Here is a 20,378-nt window from a genome sequence, read left to right as displayed (position 1 = left end):
TTCAAGTATTGAAAATACTGCATCTTATAATGTATTATCGAGACCATCAATTTTCAAAATTTCTAAATGTTCATAAATATGATCGATCTACACTATTTTTGAAGCTTTGAAGTTTATAATTAGAGATGAAGATAGATTACAAAGCCATCACAAAAATTGATGATATTGAAACATATTTCAATACTATTTGAAGGTATGTCTTAATTTGATTGTTTAGAGCCTTAGCCTTATACAAACCACACCTTTCATAAGAATTATCACACCTCAAAAATTTAGCACCCAATAAAAATCTCACTTACCAATAAAAGAGAAATTCTTGAAGAGAGATATTAGAGAAAATCTTTACCAAAGTTAGAGAAGATCAATTTAAGCCAATCATCTTTCGTGGCGAATCATCTGTTTTTCGGGACTTATAGCCTCATTGAGAATATGGCCTTAAATAGAGCACAATGACGGAGTGTATTGGACCCTAATTAATTGAAATAAAAGTAAGATGATGATGTTCTTTCCTAACAAATAAGTCATGAGTAAATGAAAAATCAAAAAATTCATACAATAGGCATTATCTACATTTCCTCCTTTAACAACTGCAATATCTCATCAACCACCACCCTTGCAACCACATGAGGAGAAAACCTCCTGACCATGTCCTCCCTCCCTTTCTTCCCCTTCCTCTCCCTCTCCTCACCATTCAACCAAACCCTTCTCATCAAAATCCTCAACCCATTCACTGAGGGCTCAGCCCAAAGATGCCCCTTAAATGGTCCCTCTCCAATCACTCTCATCCCTTCTACTGGCAATGGATAACTGTTCTCCTCTGTCATATACTCCCTAGGCCCTGACCAATTTGTAGAAATCACAGGCAAAGCCATGGCCATGGCCTCTACAATTGGCCTCCCCCATCCTTCTCCTCTTGAAGCAAGAACAAAAGCATCAGCTCCTTTGTAAATTTCAGGCAAACACCTTTGTGGAATATGGGCATCAATTAAATTTATTGGAGCCCAACCTGAATTGGGTTCTGTCATATTAGAATTCTCTAAGAATTCTTTGATCTTGGTACCAATGTCCTCATCAAAGTGATAGCGATTCGTGATCAGAGAGAGAAAGACATTATCAGATGCTTCGAATTCTTGCAAATAAGCTTTTAGTAAGATATCCCACCCTTTCCTGAATTCCCATTTGAAAACACTCAAGAACACAAAGTCTGCATTACTGGGAAGAAGCTCTGAGCTCTTTTGTGAATTGGGGCGGCCTAAAACCAGTCGACCCAAGGTCTGAATCTTTTGTGGCTTCCATTTCTCAGAATTGAAGAAATCTACATCAACTGGTTGGATTATTTTTCTGATTTTTGTTGGATTTACTCCACTTTTTAGAAAGGTCGAGATATGGAAATCAGTAGGGACCCAAATCGAATTCATCTTGTTACATCGAGCTACATGCTCGGGATTTAATCGATCCGTTTCGAACATGGTTCGACCTATAACAAAAGCAGCCTCTTTATAACCAGTTGGTGGGCATGGTAGAGTGAGAAAGAGAGGTGGATACCAAGCTCCAGGCTCACTGTGGCATATGATTACAGTCTGGTTCAGAGGTATAGGTCCTCTATAATAGAGCTTTTGTGCTAAAAGCCTGGTTTTCTCAGGCAAACCATCCCAAAAATCAAGGGCTTCTTGATCACCGTGATGAAGAATCATCAAATTGAAATTGGTTTGACCAGTTTCCTCTAAAGCTGTTACATAAGACCAGGCCTCTGAGCTATACCCACCTCCTGATAGGAAAGGGGCCATCCATAGAACATTGATTTGAGGTTTGGAGATGGTGGTTTGTTCTGATAAATCTAGGGTTTTTTGGGTCATGGGTTGCAAGGGTCCTGATAAGGTTGATCTTAGAGAGTGTAGCTTGTATAATCTGGTGTTTGCGATTCCTAGAGTGAGAGAGATTAGAAGGACAGATAGTGAAAGAAACCAGAGGGTTGAAGAGGGCTTACAGTTCAATGGAGGGCGGTGATTTTGATTGGGGTTTGCAGGGTTCTCTGCTCCTTGATTGAATGGTAGATCCATGGTTATGATATAGTTTCAGAACTGAAGTTATAGAGAGAATTGATCGAATGGTGGATCAATGGTAGTGACTTGTGATTCAGTCAGAGAACTGAATTGAAACAGCCGCATCATGGTCGACATTGAAAGCAGCAAAACTCTTTATATTCCAGAAACCAAAACACAAAAATTCACCTGATTTAAGAGTTTGGGTCAAAGTAATCAAAATAAATTTTAGTTCTCCTTTATTTTTGAAAAAATTACCAAAAAACCCTCACAAAATACATTATCAATGCAAAAACCTTTCCTCTCATTTGTTTTCCCACCACAACCTTTTTTCGCAAATAAACCCGCCAACCCAAAAGAAACAAGAAAAAAAACCAAACTACCCTTCTTTTTTTTCACACGCCCTTCTCTCTCATGTTTCCCATTTTTCTGAACAACATGCACTTCGATAGTCCCAAAGAGCACTACGGCAATACGAGCTCTAGAGCCCTAACACTCTGGCAGTTGAATAGGTCGCTCCGACAATGAAGACAATACACTCCGGCAGTACAAAGACACGATCTAACAATACAGTTTCTGGAGATGACATGCTCCAGCAGTCCTAAAAAACGCTCCGACAATACATGCTCTAGAGCCACAACGCTCTAGTAGTGTAATAGGGTACTCCGGCAGTACACTTTCTGGAGACATTTCATTCCGATAGTCTATAAAGGCACTCCAGCAATAGGGGCTCTGGAGCCACAGCGCTCCGACAGTGCATAGGGCGATCCAACAATCGTTACAAAGCACTCCGACGTTTGATACCTACGCACTCCAGCAGTATGTTCTAGACAGTTCGCTTCGACAGTTCTATATTGCGCTCCGGCAATACGCTACTTGGGAACAAAAGTCAGTGCCAATTGATTTTTTTTGTATGGGAAGAGCGTTTCCATCCAAAAAATAACAACTTTTTCCCTTGGGGGATTTTTGCGAAGAAATGTTGTTGTCGGGAAAAAAAGTAAGAGAAAAGGTTTGGATGGGGGTAAGTTACATAAATAGTGTGTTTGGGGGGGTTTTTTGTAATTTTTTTTTTTTTTGTATTTACTCTTTCAAAACCGTGTTGAGCTCCCACATATCTATGTCCTATTGGTGATTTGGTACAATTATTTACCTAAACAATATTAAAAATAAAATAAAATAAAATAAAATATTTAAAAAATTATAAATAACCGCCCAAGACACCGACAATAAATTTTTTTCTCACTTTTTTTCCCCAAAATACACTTTCTAACAAATAACCCCCAAGTAAAAAAAAGGACATTTTTTTTGACGAAAATTGGTATTTTCGTACACAAAAATCTAATTTTGGCCAGACATTTACATGGGCTTATTTTGGTTGCCGGTCCGTTCTTTGACATTGTCAGAGCCCATTAAACTAAAAAAAGCGTCAGACCGCTCTTTGACATTCTTGGACCGCACTTTGGGCCTGTTGACGGACCGATCTTTGACGGTGCCAGATCGCATGGGCCTATTGTCGGACAGTTCTTTGTCAGTGCCGGACCACCACTGTTATTTATTGGACCGACATTACACTGCCGGGCTGCCCTAAGAATACGCCAGATCACCTTTTAGTAGGAAATAGGAGAGAGGCGTGGATAAAAGTAAGGCCGGGTAGTTTAAACTTTTTTTTTTTGGAGTTGGGGGGATGAGGGTATTTGCTAAGAAAGTCTATTTTGGGCTAAAAAGTGAGACAAAAGTTTGGTTTGGTAACTTGCATATAAAGTCTACTCTTGAGAGTTATTTGTAATTTTCCCTTAAATTTAAAAAAAGGGTGTATTGGGTAAAGGATTTACAAATTACCTAACAAATTTGGTTTGGATAACTTGCATAGAAAGTCTAATCTTGAGAGTTATTTGTAATTTTTTAATCTTGAGAGTTATTAGTAATTTTTCCTTAAATTTAAAAAAGGGGTGTATGGGGTAAGGGATTTACAGATTACCTAACAAATTTTTGGGTTTTCAATGGGTTACTAGCCATATGTAAGCCGGAATTAGGTTTCTTTCTCAAAGTTTATTTATAGAAATATTATTCAAATATGTGTCAGATTGAAACTGAATGATTAAATTTTACTAATAAGAATGATCCTCTGGCTACATTTGAGAGAAATTTCAGAAGTTAGAACCCTAATCTCAAGTTCAAAACGCAGGGTGGAGAGATGGGGATAAAGGGCCATGGCACGAGGATTCGTAAGAGTTGAAATATTGAAGATTGGATTTCGCTATCAATGTATGGTGTGAAGTATCTCGTAGGATATCTATTTTTTTTCTTATTTTAGTTTGTGTGAAGTATCTAAGTAGCATATCTATTTTTTCCCTTATTTTAGTTTTTTGGAAATTTATTAAAATATACTTTGAAGTATTTAACATTTTTCCCCATTTTGGTGTGTTTTGATATCATTTAAAGGGTTGATACCTTTTACAAAATCATTAAAGTGGTCAAATAATCCTATAACATTTGAAAAGGTAATGTTTTTTTTTTTTTTTTTCATTTCACTTAAATACCTCCTCAAAAATATTTAAAACATTTAATTTTTTTCAAATTGTCCTAGAGAGGCCCTAAACAAATTTCCAACTGTTAATAAGCAAGGGTATTTTTATCATTCAATTAAGGCCTTTGAGAATCAAAATACTAAAATACACCTAATTTTTCCTCCTCCATCATGAAAAAAGGTAATTTGAAATATTTTAAAATTCTTTTAAGGAAGTACCCAAGTGAAATGAAAAGAAAAAAAATAACCCCTTAAATGTTAATCGAGATTATTTGATCCCTTCAATGATTTCATAAGGGGTATCAACTATTTAACGACATTTCCCATATAAAAACACACCATTGGTTGGAATAGTTGCAAATGGGGAAAAATATTATATTTTCCCATATATTTTTTCATATTTATATGAGTATTTTGAAATTAAATCAAAAGATATAAATAAAATATTAAATTGTTAATCTATTATAGATAATTTGATAAATTTCCCTTTTATTTAATTAGTGAACAGCAGGATTAGAACAGGCAAGAAACCGAAGCTAAGCATATAGCACTTTATTGACCTAGTGCACTACAATGGCAATGGGAAATAGGTTAGCACCTAATGATAAAAGTTCCTGATTCAATTCTTAGATTCTTGGTCCAGCTCAGAGAGAGAGAGAGAGAGAGAGAGAGAGAGGAGGCAAACTTCGACCTTTAACATAGAAACCACCATGGAGAGAGAGAAAGAGAGAGGAAGCAAACTTTGACCATTAATATAGAAACCACCATAGAGAACAATCTCTGAAAAAACACAACACAATAACACATTCAAATAAATCACACTTCTACAATGCCTCCATTAAGCTTTCACGCATGGTGACAATTCGATATCAACACCAAATAAAATACAAAACCATAACACATTCTTGTTTTAATAAATATTTTTCGATTCTTATATAATTACCCATTCATATACACAATTCCTACCTGAATTCTCTTCTCAGAATAGCCCCTTTCCCCAAAACAACAGGCTTCGATCTTGGGCTTCCCAGCACTTGACCTTTCTGCCTCGTTAATTTTCCAGCTACATTTTTCCCACTCGAAACCTTCTCATGCTCCTGCCTATCATCTCGAACAAGAGATCCTGATTCCGAAGCCTCATCCATAACTGTCTGCTAAAAATAACAAAAAACAGTGTTATTTCTTAAATATAAGCTGTTGAATAAAATAAGAGAGCTAAATTATTTTTAACATAAATTTTCTTTTGATAGAATCAATCCTAACACAGATACAAGGGGTGGGTTTTCACTTGCTTCATTATTGAAGTAGCTGGTGATGTCTTGAAATGGCCATCTGCAATTCTTTCTGCCATTATTAGGTAGCCACTCTGCTCCAGTCAATTTGCTGCTAAACTCCATTGAAAAAGCCTTAGGTTACAATAACCAAAAGCTTTTCTTAATAGAGTTGGGGAGGATTGTGGGTTTTAAAGGGGTTTGGGAATGTATACTACATCATGGACCCCAAGGAATGATGAAAGCAAAGAGAGTGCCCACTTTCCATTTATGTATCTGCTTTTGAATTTAAAATAGGGTGAGACAACGGTCATCTGTTTATTGAAAAACAAGAGGATGGGCCCAACTTTGTGCTGATAATCAGCATTTAATTTGGGGTGAGGTTTGTATAAGGTGTCAACCTTATACTATTGAAGTGAGGTGTACCTCAAAATTATGCCGAAAATGCAGTTTTGGTGTCGCAAAGCCTTGCAATGATATGAAAATTTATTGTTTCCCCCAATTATAAAACTTAAAGTTCCAGAAAAGGTGACAGTGAAGCAGATCTATAAACACTTCAAACTCTTGAAAATGAATGATCCAGATAATATATTAGAAGATGAACTATTTCTAGGAATAGAAATCCTCTTTTTTCATGTCTATGAATCTTGAGGTTGAGATGACTGATTTGGGGGTTCTCCAGCATAGAAACAACCTTTCTCTAGTGGGTTTTTTAGGTGCACCTTACTTGTACAGTAGAAGGTTGACACTTTGTATAAACTTTTTCCTTTAATTTGCTAGCACAATTCAACTCAGTTTAGCTGAACTGCTCACAAGACTAGAAATATGCTGGTTTGTTCAGTACATGGACACTTTTAAAACCTATTAATCTAGGTGCATGGGGAAAAATTACTAGTTTCACCTCGACCATTCTTGGGTGCAAGTATTTCACATCTCTGCCTTTTTGGCCATTTCGTAGGGTCCTGATTCTTCAAAAGTGCATTTTAGAGGTAAAGGTAAAAGCTAGGAGCTCATTCCTTAAGGGTCATTATTTGTTTCTATAAGGTTTAACCCTAATATTTGGAATATTTATGACCTAAGAAAGAAAGAGACCAAAATAGGGATTAGTAAAAGCAAACATGAACACAATGTTATGCCCCTCCATGAAAGCCATGCCCTGCATGAAAGTGGACAACTAGTATTGAGATTCTTTTGGATGGTAGCTCAGATTTTCTACGGTACACCAATTGATGCAAATCAAAAGACGGATAATTCAAAATTATATATATTTTTTAATTTGAGTTTCATTGATGTGGGTGGATTTTTTTTTGGTTAATCAGGGTCAATTTCTAGGAGTTATGGAATGGGGCTCACAAAAGGGATTTTATTTATTACTATGGGCATGGCCAGTGATTTAGCAATATTCGTCTTTCGTGAGGATAAGCATCTGATCATTATTTTTATTTAATTACCCAATCAGCTAGATGTCCCTTAGAAGAGGCCATCATGTACAACCCTATAATTTAAGATTTTGATGAGGGATTCAATTAAGGAAAAATTTCGATATGCCACTAAGCATAGGGAATAATTTATATATGCCATTCTTTCCCAAGCCATCTGATCAAAATGGATGGTTGAGAGAGCTTCAACTATAATGTCATAAGTGAACTTCTAACCTTTTGATCTAAATCTGATGGCTCCGAGTGTCTTATTTTTATTTTTTACTACAAATCATATGAACATAAATTTAGCGTGTGTCATCATCTAGATGGAGCACACCTAAAAATAAATAAATGAATAAATATTTTAAAAAATAAAATAACCAAACTATTCTTAAAACTTTTAGGGATATTTTGGTCATTATTTTGTCAGGAATATTTCTTTTTAATATTTTTCATAGGTGGGACCTTTGAGAGAGAGGATGCAACCCAAATTTGGCGTTAACATTTGTAAAAAATAAAATAAAATAAAAAACAAACTTAAATAAAATAGTATTTAGGTGTGACAGTGTAAATTGGGCCATGTGAGCCGTCCATTCAAATCAAATGGCTGGGAGAAGGGTGTATATGCATTCCCTGTATCTAGTGGCATATAGAAAGCTTTTCCTGCAATTAAATAGGAAGCAGAAGGGAATCACGGGAGAGTCCTTGGAAAGTGGAATGAATGAGGGAAAGTAGGGAAGTTGGAGATGGATAGAGATATTCTATTTCAAGTCCTAAAATATTGGGTGTGATAGGCGACAGAGAGGGAGGGAGAGAGGAATCTTTTGGATCTTTTATTTTTCTTTTCCTTGATTGCTTGTATTAAGTAGGAGTGACTCTCGTGAGAAGCTTACGTTACTTTTTACTGAAATTTATTTTATGAAAGGATAAGTAGAGCTTTTTCGTCTATTAGCTTGACAATTCTCATTTTATTGCTGATTTTTACTTGTTTGAGGATCAGAAATAGAGAGGATTTCATTTCCCACCTTCATTTCGCATCACCCCATTGCTTGGGGGCAATCAAACTGTCCATTTAGAAAAACCTATTCTCAATGGGCCCACCTCTTTGACTCATGGCCTCTTAGCAAGCAAGCACAGTGCTGTAAGGAAATCTGAACCATCTATTTAATAACTGGTCAGGTTCAATTCAAGATGTTAAGCCTGCCAATAATGTCTCTGATGTAAATGAAAGGCCAAGATTCAAAAGCACATGCCAATGGGGTATCCCAACTATCATCCGACAAGCTTGTTTACTGGCCTTCATGCTGCCTACATTCTCTGAAGTACTAAGCTATTATCTCTATACACATTTCTTTCAAATTTAAGAAGCATAACTCTTAAAATTAAATTGTGTCGTTGTGGCTCAAGAACTTCATTATTTCTGTGAAAGAAATTCACAGTTTCACCAGAAGACTTCTATTTATTTATTTTGTAGATGACCAGTAAATTAACAGCTTTCTTTTTTAGGATATATATTCAGTCACCCAGAGGTAAATTAAAAATTCGTATTTCGAAAAGTCTCTAGAGTGTACCTGGAGCTATAGCTTCGATGGGAGGGGTATGGCATGCTTCCTGCTCAGGCAAGCTTCAATTGTTCCATGTGGCTCATCAGTAGGTATATACACATCATCATTAAACTGCAAAAAAGGAGGCTCCTCATAAGTTAGTATTGGATTTCAACTGTTTGTGTACAAAGTTTTCTCTTATGCGAAGGATACATAAATCATTTTCCTACAAATCATATCCATTGTAAGTTACTACTTATGACATTGATGATTCCTACCTTCACAAGACCTCCCAGATTGACAGGCAAGAAATGAAGGTTTGGCATTTTCAGATGGACCCATTCAACATCTGGGAACCTGAATAGAGCAACATTACAATAAGAATTTGAAACAACCATAGACATATGACAATGATTTGGTTGCTTTGAAAGGGCTAAGCAACTTAGCATAGCCGTACCATGTAACTGCTTCAACTGTAGCATTTCCAATTCTTAATTCTCATCTTAGGCCATCAAAGCATTTAACAAAAGAGAAAACTGGTGAGAGGAAAGGGGTGGGGAAGGCGCTAGTAGGGGGAGGTTGTGATGTACACCTTTGAAGAATGGCTCGGGCCATTAGATAGAGTGTAGTTTGAACAGATGGGCTGTATACTCCTTCATTGGGTGGACCAAAGAAGGTTTCAAGCAAGGCCTTCTTCACAGCAAGGTATCTTTCAGAAAAAGTAAATGGCCTTAATGGAACACTTGAGTACCTGCACACAATAAATCCCTCCATCTCTGAAATGCCCATTAGTTTAGAGTTTAGCATTTTTAAAACGGTCAAGCTGACATTGAACACTAATTGTATCCTATAAAATGAAGGAAGAATTAGCCAGAGTTTAATTATTTTCATTTGAGGGCTCAAGAGTTTTTTTGTTTTCTTCTTTTTTTATGGTTCATCAACAATAGTTGACTACTTGAAAACAATCCTGGTGCCCAATTATAGCTTCATGAACTAGGCTACATTTTCTAGAAATCAACAGGCTCAAAACACAGAGCTGCAGCATAAATTTGCTATTTATTTATCCAGAAAAGAGTAGTTAAGTGCTTGGTCTATAAGTAAATACCACAGGTAAATAAATAAGGAAAAATAATAAATTACTCCTATTCGCATAAATCTTATTACCCACAGAAACATCTTGATGCCCTATTCTCCTTCGAAACCCACAGCCTATATTGGCTCCACATGAGATGCCAAAGAACCCTAGGAAAACTTATCGAATATAATTGAAGAAATATTGCCCAACTCTCCAAAAATCTTACAGTAAAGCAAGGCTAGTGTTTCTTTGTTTATCATCAATCAATTGATTATTGTACCTTTAAATGGTAATAAAAACACTGAGAGGAAAAAATGCTTTCTCAAGAGAAAGGAAGGCAATCTCACTAACAAAAATCACTTAAACGTTAGAAGGAGCTCAAGTTTTGTTTTATGAGGGAGTACTATATTATCAACATTTCAAACAAAACAAGAACCCCAAAGGCTTTTTTTTTTTTTAATTTCATTAGAGAACCATGTATATTTTTTGGAATTCCATATGCTTATTTTCGACTAGTAGGTAAAGGAGTGAATGAAATGTAGATTAACTTCTTAATGAAATAAGATCAGAGGAAGCTGTGTAAGAAGTTCGTCTACAGAAATACGAAGAAAATAACTAGATTTAAAGACTTACCTCCAAAGAGCACTCACCTCAGTGGCCAGTATCCTCTCGTTTGTGTCTTTCAGCAGTGTGTACTCATCCCGTATGAACCCTTCAAAGCCCGACTGTAGAAAAGCTAGTCGTGAACAACTTATGAGCATTCAGGCATTGTTCTAAACAACTAAATATTTATCTAACATATACAGAAACACTTATAAAAAAGCAATATATATTCACAAGTGCAATCATTTTTCAGGAGAAACTTTGAAAGATTTTCTTATAACTATATAAACACGTCACAGACAGAAGTTAATAGCAGTGAACTTGAAAAAATCAAAGAATAATTCCAAAGATCTATTCAAGTTCTTTTTCCAACTCAGAAACTTGTTCAACAGATTTGCTCAAGCTCCCAAATGTTTCAAGTCAAAATGACAACATTATTTGAACTTCTAGTATTTTTTCTCAGGTCAACTTTGAAGTAGATTTTCTCAGATAGATAAACTAATAGAGGAAAGATCTATGACTAAGCTTTTATAAGTCGGAAAATAAAATGTCAACCAATTTATCCAAATTTGACACGTAGACACCCAAGTTATCCCATAGTTATTGCACCCATGACTCATCATCAAAGCCTTTTCCCAACTAATTGGGGTACACTAAATGAATCCTGGTCCGCCATTCAACTCTATTAAGGGTCATACACTCAATGAGGCCATAAGTCCCCACATCTTTCCTCACTACTTCCAACCATGTCCTTTTGGGCTTACCTCTTGTCCTTTTTTAACCTTCCAATTGAACTAACTCGAACCTCCTAAGAAGTATTGTACTGGGTCTGTGCCACATATGGCCAGCCCACCTAAGTCTACTTTCTCTCATCATATTGCCTATTGGTACCGCACCTAAATTCTTCCGAATATATTCATTTTGAATTCTATCCCTTCTTGTCTTGTCACTCATCATCTCAACTTCCTCATCATTTTGAATTTTATAGATATGTTGTTTTTTTATCGTCCAATATTCCACTCCATAAAGTAAAGTTGGTCTCACCGTTGTCCTATAGAACTTGCCCTTCAGCTTCACTGGTATGCGGCGATCACATAAAACTCTGGTTGCACATCTCCACTTCGCCCATCCACTTCTAATTTTATGTTGCGACATCTTCCTCAATTTCTCCGTTTTCCTGGATTATCGACCCAATATATTGAAAGAACACTCTTTTTGGTATTTCTTGGCCGTGAATCTTAACTACTTCCTCATCTCTACTCCTATTATTATTAAACTTGCATTCTGTACACTCTGTCTCTGTTCGGCTGATTTTAAATCCTTTAGATTCTAGAGCATCCTTCTGAAGTTCTAACTTTGTGTTGACGTCATTTCAGGTCTCATCAATCAAAACTATGTCATAAGCAAACAACATGCACCATGGTACTTCATCTTGTATGTGCCTAGTTAAGTCATCCATAACTAAGACAAAGAGGTATGGGCTCAATGTTGACAATGATGGACCTATTGTCATTAGAAACTCACTCGTCTCTCCACTAGTTGTTTGTATACTAGTTAGCATTTCATCGTGCATATTTCTCACCAAGCCGATGTAATGTTTGGAGACTCCTTTCTTTTCCAACACCCAAATCAAATTTCTAAGTACCCTTTCATAAGCTTTTTCTAGATCAATAAAGAGAATGTGAAGGTATTTTCCCTTTGCCCTAAACTTCTCAATCAGTAGAAGAAAATAGCCTCGGTTATTGACCTCCCCGGCATAAAACCAAAATGGCTTTCTGATACACTCGATTCATGCCTTAGTCGTTGCTCAATCATTCTCTCCCACAACTTCAAAGTGTGGCTCATAAGTGTGATCCCCTCGTTAGTTCGTACAATTATGTATGTCTCATTTGTTCTGGTAAATAGCTACCACAATACTATTCGTCCAGAATTTTCTTTGCTCTCAACACCTTGTTAAACAACTTGATCAGTCAGTCAATGCGAATCTCCCCCATGTGCTTCCAAATCTCTATTAGAATATCATTTGGTCCTGAAGCCTTTCCAATCTTATCCTCTTCAAAGCTTCTTTCACTTCCGATATCCTAATCTTACGAATGTATCTACGACCTCTGCCCTCATTTATGCTAATGGTTCCTTCTACCACTATGTTCCCATTGTGTTTGTCATTTAATAATTTTTGAAAATAAACTCTCTACTTTTCGTTGACCTCTTCATCCTTCACCAAAATTCTTTGATCATCACTCTTAATGTATTTAATATGGTCCAAATCCATATATTTTGTCTGTCTCATTTTTGCTAATTTGAAGACATTTTTTCACATTTTCGTGTTCTCAATTTACTATATAGATTATCTTATGCCTTAAGTTTAGCCTTACTTACTAATTGTTTAGCGTTTTTCTTAGTTATTTTATATTCTTCTAAGATTTGATTCTTCTATTACATTGCCAAAATTTATAACATGATCATTTTTCGCTAAATGGCCTTCCAAACCTCATCACTCCACCACCAAGTTTCTTTATCAAAATTTCATTTCCCTCTAGATTCTCCTAAACTTTTTTTGCCACTTTCTTAATACAGTCAGCCCTCTCAGTCCACATAACATTGACCTCATGTTCAGAATTTCATTTTCCTTTTTCAACTAATTACTTCAAAGCCCATGACTGGGAACCACAAAACATAGTACTTGCCTTCAAAGCCCAATACTTAATCCAGCCCCTAGCACCTACCTAATGCAGGTAGGTCTTGGGTGCCACACCTAAGCGACCATAGGCTCATTGAATAAAATAAGATAATTACTCGGAAGGTAGACTTTCTTATAATAATACTAAAAAAAAAGAGGTACCACTCACCATGGACAGCTTAAGTTTCCTACAAACTCTTAGATCTAGGGGAATATGTTTTAATGCATCTTATTAATAAAAAATCTCAATATCATGAATAACAAGTTACAAGAGATTTGTGCGTCACTAAAATGCATCTAGCAAATGCTCCCTGCTCAAGAATTGAAAGTTGTATCAGAAGAAAAAGCTAACATTTGTTGTCTTCAGCACAGAAAGGCCCTCAACTCCAGAAGTTACAAGTAAAGCACCACCCCTCTCTACATCTACTTCGGTTGTATGCCTCTCAGACCCAAGTTTGAAGCCTGCAACAATGAAAAACTTAATTCATTATAGCAAACTTGAGGTTGGGGCTTCAAAACCAACATACCTACCCAAAACAATAATTTCTTACTAACAATAAAACCCTATTAACCAACAGAATATCTTAGAATCATCACATTGTTGGAACATTTAAAGGACAGACTATGTTTGTTAGAACATTGGAAATATATCCTCCACCACATAAATACGATGGAAACAAATTGGCTCAAAATGAATGTCCAAAGTCATATCCAAAACTCAGAATGTCTCATTAAATTCGAGTTTTGAACTATGAAATCCTAGTTTAGTTGCCTAATTTCCAACAATATACCTCCTACTAGAACCACCAGATTCAATTAGCTTCCTTAAAAATGGAAAAGATCAGAAATTCTGCATCTTGTTTTTAAAATCTAAAGAAATATATGCTAACCATGCTTATGATGTTCACCGTCTACAAGGAAGCGTTCCCATGGCTTCTCCACTATCTTAATGATTGCACGTGTGACCTACACACCAAAACTATGAATAAATTTTGCAGTTTCACATAAGAGAATGAAATAATTTATTGAGATATAATAGAAATGATGATGGAAGATACATTTAAACCAAAGAATAATTATCTATGAAATGGAGACAGCAAAAGTTCTCCCTTGATGGACTAAATAATTCAAGATAAATATAACCTTGCACTTGTTAATCTAGAGGCTTTTAGCCTAGTTGATATCCTCCTGCGTAATATTGATACAGTTCAATTACAACGGTACAAAATCCCCTTGACCTAGCACACCCCCTGTGATTAGTAATATGTATACATGTTTGAGTTGTAAAATTTGTGCAAAAAAAAGTCAAAAAATGAAGATAAAATATTTCTGAGGCCAAATAGAATGTTCTCTTAAATATAAAAAAAGACAGAGACAGAGAATGGAGTTCCTTTGTGGGCAACTTTTTCTTTTCTATCATAAATTTTTTTAAAGACTTGATATGAAGTTGATTTTGAGTAGCTTCCTTACAGCAGAAATAGCTTCCCTCCAAATGAAACTGATATGAAGTTGATTTTGTGGGCAACTTTTTCTTTTCTATCATAAATGTTTTTAAGGATTTGATATGAAGTTGATTTTGAGTAGCTCTCTTAAACAGTGTTACAATGACACAGACATGGGTATGTGTCTAGTACGTGTCTAGTATTTGGCCAAAAAACCCAGTACGGTCCCCACACATATATATCAACTTAAAAATATAAATTTATTTTTATGTAAAAAAGATAAAAAAAATTATGTTTTTTATTTTCAAAATGATGCTTTTAAAGATTTATTAGTAATACAGATAATGTGTTGCTTAATATTATCAATATTTTTGACAATTATGTTTGTAGAATTATTAATATTTTTCCTAGGATGAACCAGGCTCAAATCCAGCAAGTATAATTAACATTTCAGAACATATAAGATTTAAAATAAAGTTGTATGAAAATTTTGACATTTCCTTGCACAAGGAAAATTGTCATCATCTATTAAGGTATTTTTTTCCAATCGAATAACACTCCTATTAATAACTATCATATAATTAATTATTCAGTAGCGTTATAGGTATGTGCTTCCATGACGTGTTGGTAGCCTTTACCATCCATCCTCCACATGACATAGGTTCCACTCTTCTCCCTCAGTCTTACATTTTATTAAAGCAAATTTAAAAGAGCAATCCAAATTTCGAAAACCAATTTAAAAGCCCAATTCGAATTTCAAAAAGTATATAGCAGCAAATTTAAAACCCATTTCAACTTTCAAAACCACATCTGATGGAATGGACAAGGACCAAAAAGGTAAGATCTACCGTGCGGGCCAGGTTCTTTAAGTGTAAGACATTTTATATAAAAGTGTCGGTACATTCTGATTTCCCCTAAACAAACTCGACACGTATGGTTAGCGTGTAACACACATCTAGTTGTGTCGATACGGGTCTAAGTTTCAACATGTGCCACAAAAGGGGAGATGGAGTGTTCATGTAACATTGACTTTAACCTTCAAAATTTTTATGTAGCTCTTGATCCAAAAAGCCCCGCATACCTGTGGATATGTTGCAGTGAAGTGATTCCCAAGAATGATAGCGAAGTCCTCTACTGAGAGAATTTGCTGACATTCCTTTGCCTTCACATAGACCTATTCAAACAGCTCAAGCAGTTGTGTCAATCGATCTTTGAATTGTTCTTACTCGATGTTGAAAATATAAGTATGTACAGGCAATATATTATTCACTAATTTAAGACCATACAAGAAGTTCCCAAAAGTCAGTCTAAAGTCTCAAAATTCCAAACTTTAGAGTGAAGAATCTGTGTGTTAAGAATGATGATTTTCTAGCTAGCTTCTTGTAATAACGAAGGTCTTGCATTTTAAGCCAACAAACTCAGTAGCATCAGGTTATTTACATTTGAAAGTTGTAAACACAAGGAAGCATGCTTCTAAATTTCCAATATCAATAATTCATGAATCAAATCATGCTACCTAATCATGTAAATCGCCTACTTCATGGGAAGAAAATTAGAAAGATTTTGCTTTTACTATTATCAATAAAACTCACTCATGGATTGAGAAAAAGGCCAACTACATTCAAGAACCCAATTTGATGGTTATATGTTACCCCTCCTCTGGACTGGCATTGAGAATAAGCCCCAACACAAGAAGGCTCAGTACACAGAACTCATGGCTTCAAGGTTTGAATATCACTGCTGGGTGGCTAGGGGCATAAGTCTTGGAGCTTGAAGCATTTACGTCCCGGGAAACTAATGCCTTGAACATATTTGTCATCCTTATCCATACTGTCATGCTTTGTCTTACCATTTCCATTATTGAAGAAATGCATGTACAACATGTTATATATCAGATACATGTAAAATATACTATTTATGAATAAGAAAGATCATATGCAGGTAATTTGCAACTTAACAGTGAGTTAAAAAATTAAAATAAAATGCCCCCAACAGGAAAATACCTGACCAAACTTACATATACACAAATAACATACTGCTAATATGCATAAACTGTGGCAAATGAGACCTTCAATGTGGACTAATAATAGTTTCAAGAATATGATTGTTTTTAGGGCTTTTTAACAACCACACCTCAGAGATGGACAGCGTTTTTCTTTTTAAAAGTATTTTAAAAATCCCTTCAAAGCGCATGTCATTTGTGTCAGAAGTTTTTTTTACAAGATATCGGTATTCTAAATTCAAAATACCAATATCTCGCATTTAGACCGATATTTTAAAGCGTAGAGAATTTGGTTCTTCAAACACTAATATCTCATGGGTATTAAACTTATCCAAAATATTTGTATTACAAGTACCAATATCTTGCAGTGGTTTCTTAAAAGCCACTTTTTTTTAAAGAGGAAAAAATTGGAAATTGCCCCCTCCAATAACTTCCAAGCAGAGGTAAAGTGTGCTTGAAGAAATAAATTGAAAGAAAAATGGCAAAGTGTTAAATTATGCATCTGGTTCATTACAAATCCCTTTGTTATTGGACATTTTTAAGAACTTGCTGCAATCTGGGGGCTTGATGAATTCTGTCCATGTGCGTATGTGTGTAATGGCAACCATCGGAATAATCATACTCATTTTCCTTTCCTGTATTGCTAAAATGATTTGCAAGAAATTTCTATTTTCACAATCGAAAAGATACATCTTATAAAGGATTGACTTGAAATGATCATAATTCGTTCCCATGGCTTACCCAAAGCAATATTAACCGTCATCAAAAACATCAGTCGAAGGTAACCACAATCATATTATCAGTCTTGGAAGATGCAATCTTTCCAAATGAACCACTCCTTGATCCAAAAATTTTAAAAGCAAAAAACAGTAAAAAGAAAAAAGAAAAACCAGAAAAGAAAGTCAAATAATAGAATGAGACAATGTAAAAATGAAGATAGAAATATATCAAGTTAACCATTCAATTCTCTGATTAAGGTACTTTCGAGATTCACGAAAATATTTTCTTTCTTCATTAGAATAATTGATTAAAAATGGGGTGAAGTTTGTTTAAGGTGCCCATCTTAAACAATCAAAGTACGGCACACTTCCAAACATTGTTGAAAACTGCAGCTTCGGTGTTGAAAACTTTTACGATGGCCTCAAGATCCATTTCCATTCCGAATTATAAAATGTAAAGCTCCAAAAATGATGGAGATTGAGTGGATCCATAAACACTCAAAAATCTTAGAAATGGACCGTCCAAATAATCTGTTACAAGATGCACTAATTTTAATACTCGAAATCCGACCCAGGCAACTCACTCGGACTCGGTAGGGGGCCCAGATGAATAACCCTAATGATCAAGAGTGTCTGACACTGAGTCCTAGAAGTCTTTATATTTTCTAATTGAGAATCGGTGAGTCTGCCGTTCCAACTCGGGCTCAGAAACCTAGCAAATCAGACCCAAAGACTTAGTTTTAAAACTCTAATTAGTACACTGGATCACTTCACCCTACTTAAAAAGTTCAAATTCTCAGCTTAGCTCACCTGATCAGGAGCAGGTACAACTAAAATCCAATCAACCCAACAATCCATAAAATGCCAAAAAAATAGGATTAATTTCCAATACATATTATTAACAGTGTACTATCAAATGACCAAAAAAGAAAAATCCGCATCACCAAGAAAGTGCTAATCACCTAATCGCAGAATGCTTATCACCTAATTTTCCAATCAAAACCAAACAATGCTAATCACCTAACCAATGTAAACACTGAAAGCTTAAATCCAAATAATTATTTTTCACAATATCAACAGCTAATTTGCAATAAAATTAAAAAAATTAATACCGTGTTCTTCATCGAATCAGTGGCAACAATATCAGAATTGTCTCCCTTGAAGTAAGCTTGCGGGCAATCAGAGTAGAGATTTACGCTCACATTCCATTCTACAATGAATTGCTCCCCTCCAGGCCTTCTCCACACCCTTGAAACCCTAACCCTAGCTTTCCCATGCCTCTGCTCCAGCTTCAAACCCTCTCTATCTTCCATGGCCAAACGTTCTTGAATCTACAACTATCAACGAGAGAGGAAACAACAAACAAAAATGAACTCATCGCTCAGATTATTTCTCACGATAATCACTTCCAGAGGGCTTGAAAACCAGAAGAAAAACAAGTGAATTAGGGTTTGCAGGGTGTGGAGAGGAGCAGAGATCAGGAGTTCACTATACAGTAGCATGCGAATGTGAATCTCTTTTCTGTAAAGATAGATTAAGAAGTTATCTGTGCGTTTGATTCTGTGATGACCACCAGGAACCTAACATTCTTTGTTTCATGAAGAAACCGTAATTCTGCCATTTTTATACTCCTGGTTTTTTATCACATGTGAAATTTGCAGATATTGAGAATCACAAATTTACTTCGATAGTGCTCAAGGGAAATTCCAAGTTTCCCCAGGCTGAGAAAATTACTTGAATTTTCCATTTTGAAAGTTCTTAGAATCACAGTTTCAATTCAATAGGTTTTAGCGGAAAATTGCAGTTTTGCAGAAAGAGAAATTTACCGAAATAGGATTTTCTCTGTGCTTACAGGGAAAAAGATGCAATCTTTCACAGTAAAAAAATTAGCTAAATGGTTCTTCCACTATTTAGAAGAGAAAGTAGCAAATTTGCAGGACAAAGATTTACCTGAAGAGTTATTTCTTCGTGTTTTAGCGAGTTTCAGGAAATGGCGAGTCAATCGCAGGCTCTGGATACAAGACACGAGCGTGTGCAGTGATGGTACTTGTCCTTCCAAAGTCGTTCGAGAGTCGGAAATCGTCATCCATTTTTAAGACGGACGTTTTAAGAAAGGGTTGGTATTGCGTACACAGCATGTAGACGCTCAAATGGTGCACGGGCACCTTTTAATGGTTCAGATTAACCATGCTCATCCAAGGGTCAATAATGAATCTAATTTTTTATTTTTTATTTTTATTTAAAAAATATTTTAATCTGAAATTTTGGTTTTAAGTTCATTAAGATTTAATCAAATTAATAAAAATAGTCTGACACAATATTGACCAAAATAAATTTAGAAGTATTTTAGTTTTTTATTTAAAATATTTTTAATTATTTTTATTTAAGTATATTTATAGAAGTATACCTGTGCTCTAAATTCAGATAAGTATCTTATTTAAATAAAAAATAAGACTAATTTTGATAAAGCCATACGAGATCTTAACCATTGGAAGGTTGCTTGTGCACCCTACCACCCGTCCATGTGATGTGAATGAATTATATTTTTCCTTAAAAACCCACTTGGATAAAATAAATTGACGGTGGAGAAATATCTCCAAAAGAATCACAATTTAAATGTTGAATTTTCTTTTCTTTTCTTTTGCATTAATGATCATAGCCTAGATGATTTGGAATCTCGAAAATTTTGGACTAAAAATTGATCCTTAAACTAAATATGAGAGGGTGCCCGTTTTTGTAGAAGCCAACTCCTAGAAATCCCATCCACTTTGTAAAAGTTTCACGATTGAGCGAGCACTCAGCACGCATAATAGCATATAGGGCAATGATAGATCTTCGGTGTTGTAGGGGAAGTATAGAAACCTTTTCTTTGTAAAAATCCCACAAAGCTAAAACGAATATAGATAATGTAGAAATATGCCTAAAGAATCACATTTTTAAAAAAGCCACTTGGCTAAAATAAATATCTATGGGTGGTCCATTTCCCAAATTTTTTGTGGAGCCAATATGGTGCCCAATATTTATGCATAAATGGCTACTTCTTATCAAGGAG

At 35.4% G+C, this 20,378-nt stretch overlaps 2 protein-coding genes across 22 annotated transcripts; both read right to left on the bottom strand.

Moving 5' to 3' along the window:
* Window positions 1-341: 341 nt before the first annotated feature.
* LOC18444425 (UDP-Glycosyltransferase superfamily protein) lies at window positions 342-2,416 on the bottom strand. Its single transcript, XM_006854598.4, has one exon. It carries the CDS (start codon window positions 2,058-2,060, stop codon window positions 567-569), a length of 1,494 nt encoding a protein of 497 aa, XP_006854660.1. The 5' UTR covers window positions 2,061-2,416; the 3' UTR covers window positions 342-566.
* A 2,932-nt stretch (window positions 2,417-5,348) lies between these two features.
* On the bottom strand, window positions 5,349-19,350 carry LOC18444423 (uricase / urate oxidase / nodulin 35). Of its 21 annotated transcripts, none has more exons than XR_016045090.1 (10): window positions 19,153-19,350; window positions 18,439-18,663; window positions 15,687-15,779; window positions 14,054-14,129; window positions 13,516-13,625; window positions 10,531-10,605; window positions 9,398-9,556; window positions 9,084-9,162; window positions 8,833-8,937; window positions 5,349-5,720 (listed from the first exon to the last, which is right to left on the bottom strand). XR_016045090.1 is itself a non-coding variant. In XM_088852623.1 (10 exons), exons 2-9 carry the CDS (start codon window positions 18,637-18,639, stop codon window positions 8,839-8,841), a joined length of 909 nt encoding a protein of 302 aa, XP_088708749.1. In that variant the 5' UTR covers window positions 18,640-18,663; window positions 19,153-19,350; the 3' UTR covers window positions 5,349-5,723; window positions 8,833-8,838. The 21 variants fall into 21 exon arrangements, 8 of the variants coding, with proteins under 8 accessions (XP_088708749.1, XP_020529402.1, XP_088708753.1 ...); XR_016045081.1 differs by having other exon boundaries at window positions 5,349-5,723; window positions 9,263-9,556; window positions 10,514-10,605; window positions 19,277-19,350; XR_016045080.1 differs by having other exon boundaries at window positions 9,263-9,556; window positions 10,514-10,605; window positions 19,277-19,350.
* Window positions 19,351-20,378: the final 1,028 nt, after the last annotated feature.

This window comes from Amborella trichopoda, chromosome 11 (assembly GCF_054954075.1).
Source record: "Amborella trichopoda isolate Santa Cruz 75 chromosome 11, AtrichopodaSantaCruz75HAP2 v2.0, whole genome shotgun sequence".
Taxonomy (NCBI): Eukaryota; Viridiplantae; Streptophyta; class Magnoliopsida; order Amborellales; family Amborellaceae; genus Amborella; species Amborella trichopoda.
This window is presented reverse-complemented; position numbering and strand designations above follow the sequence as displayed.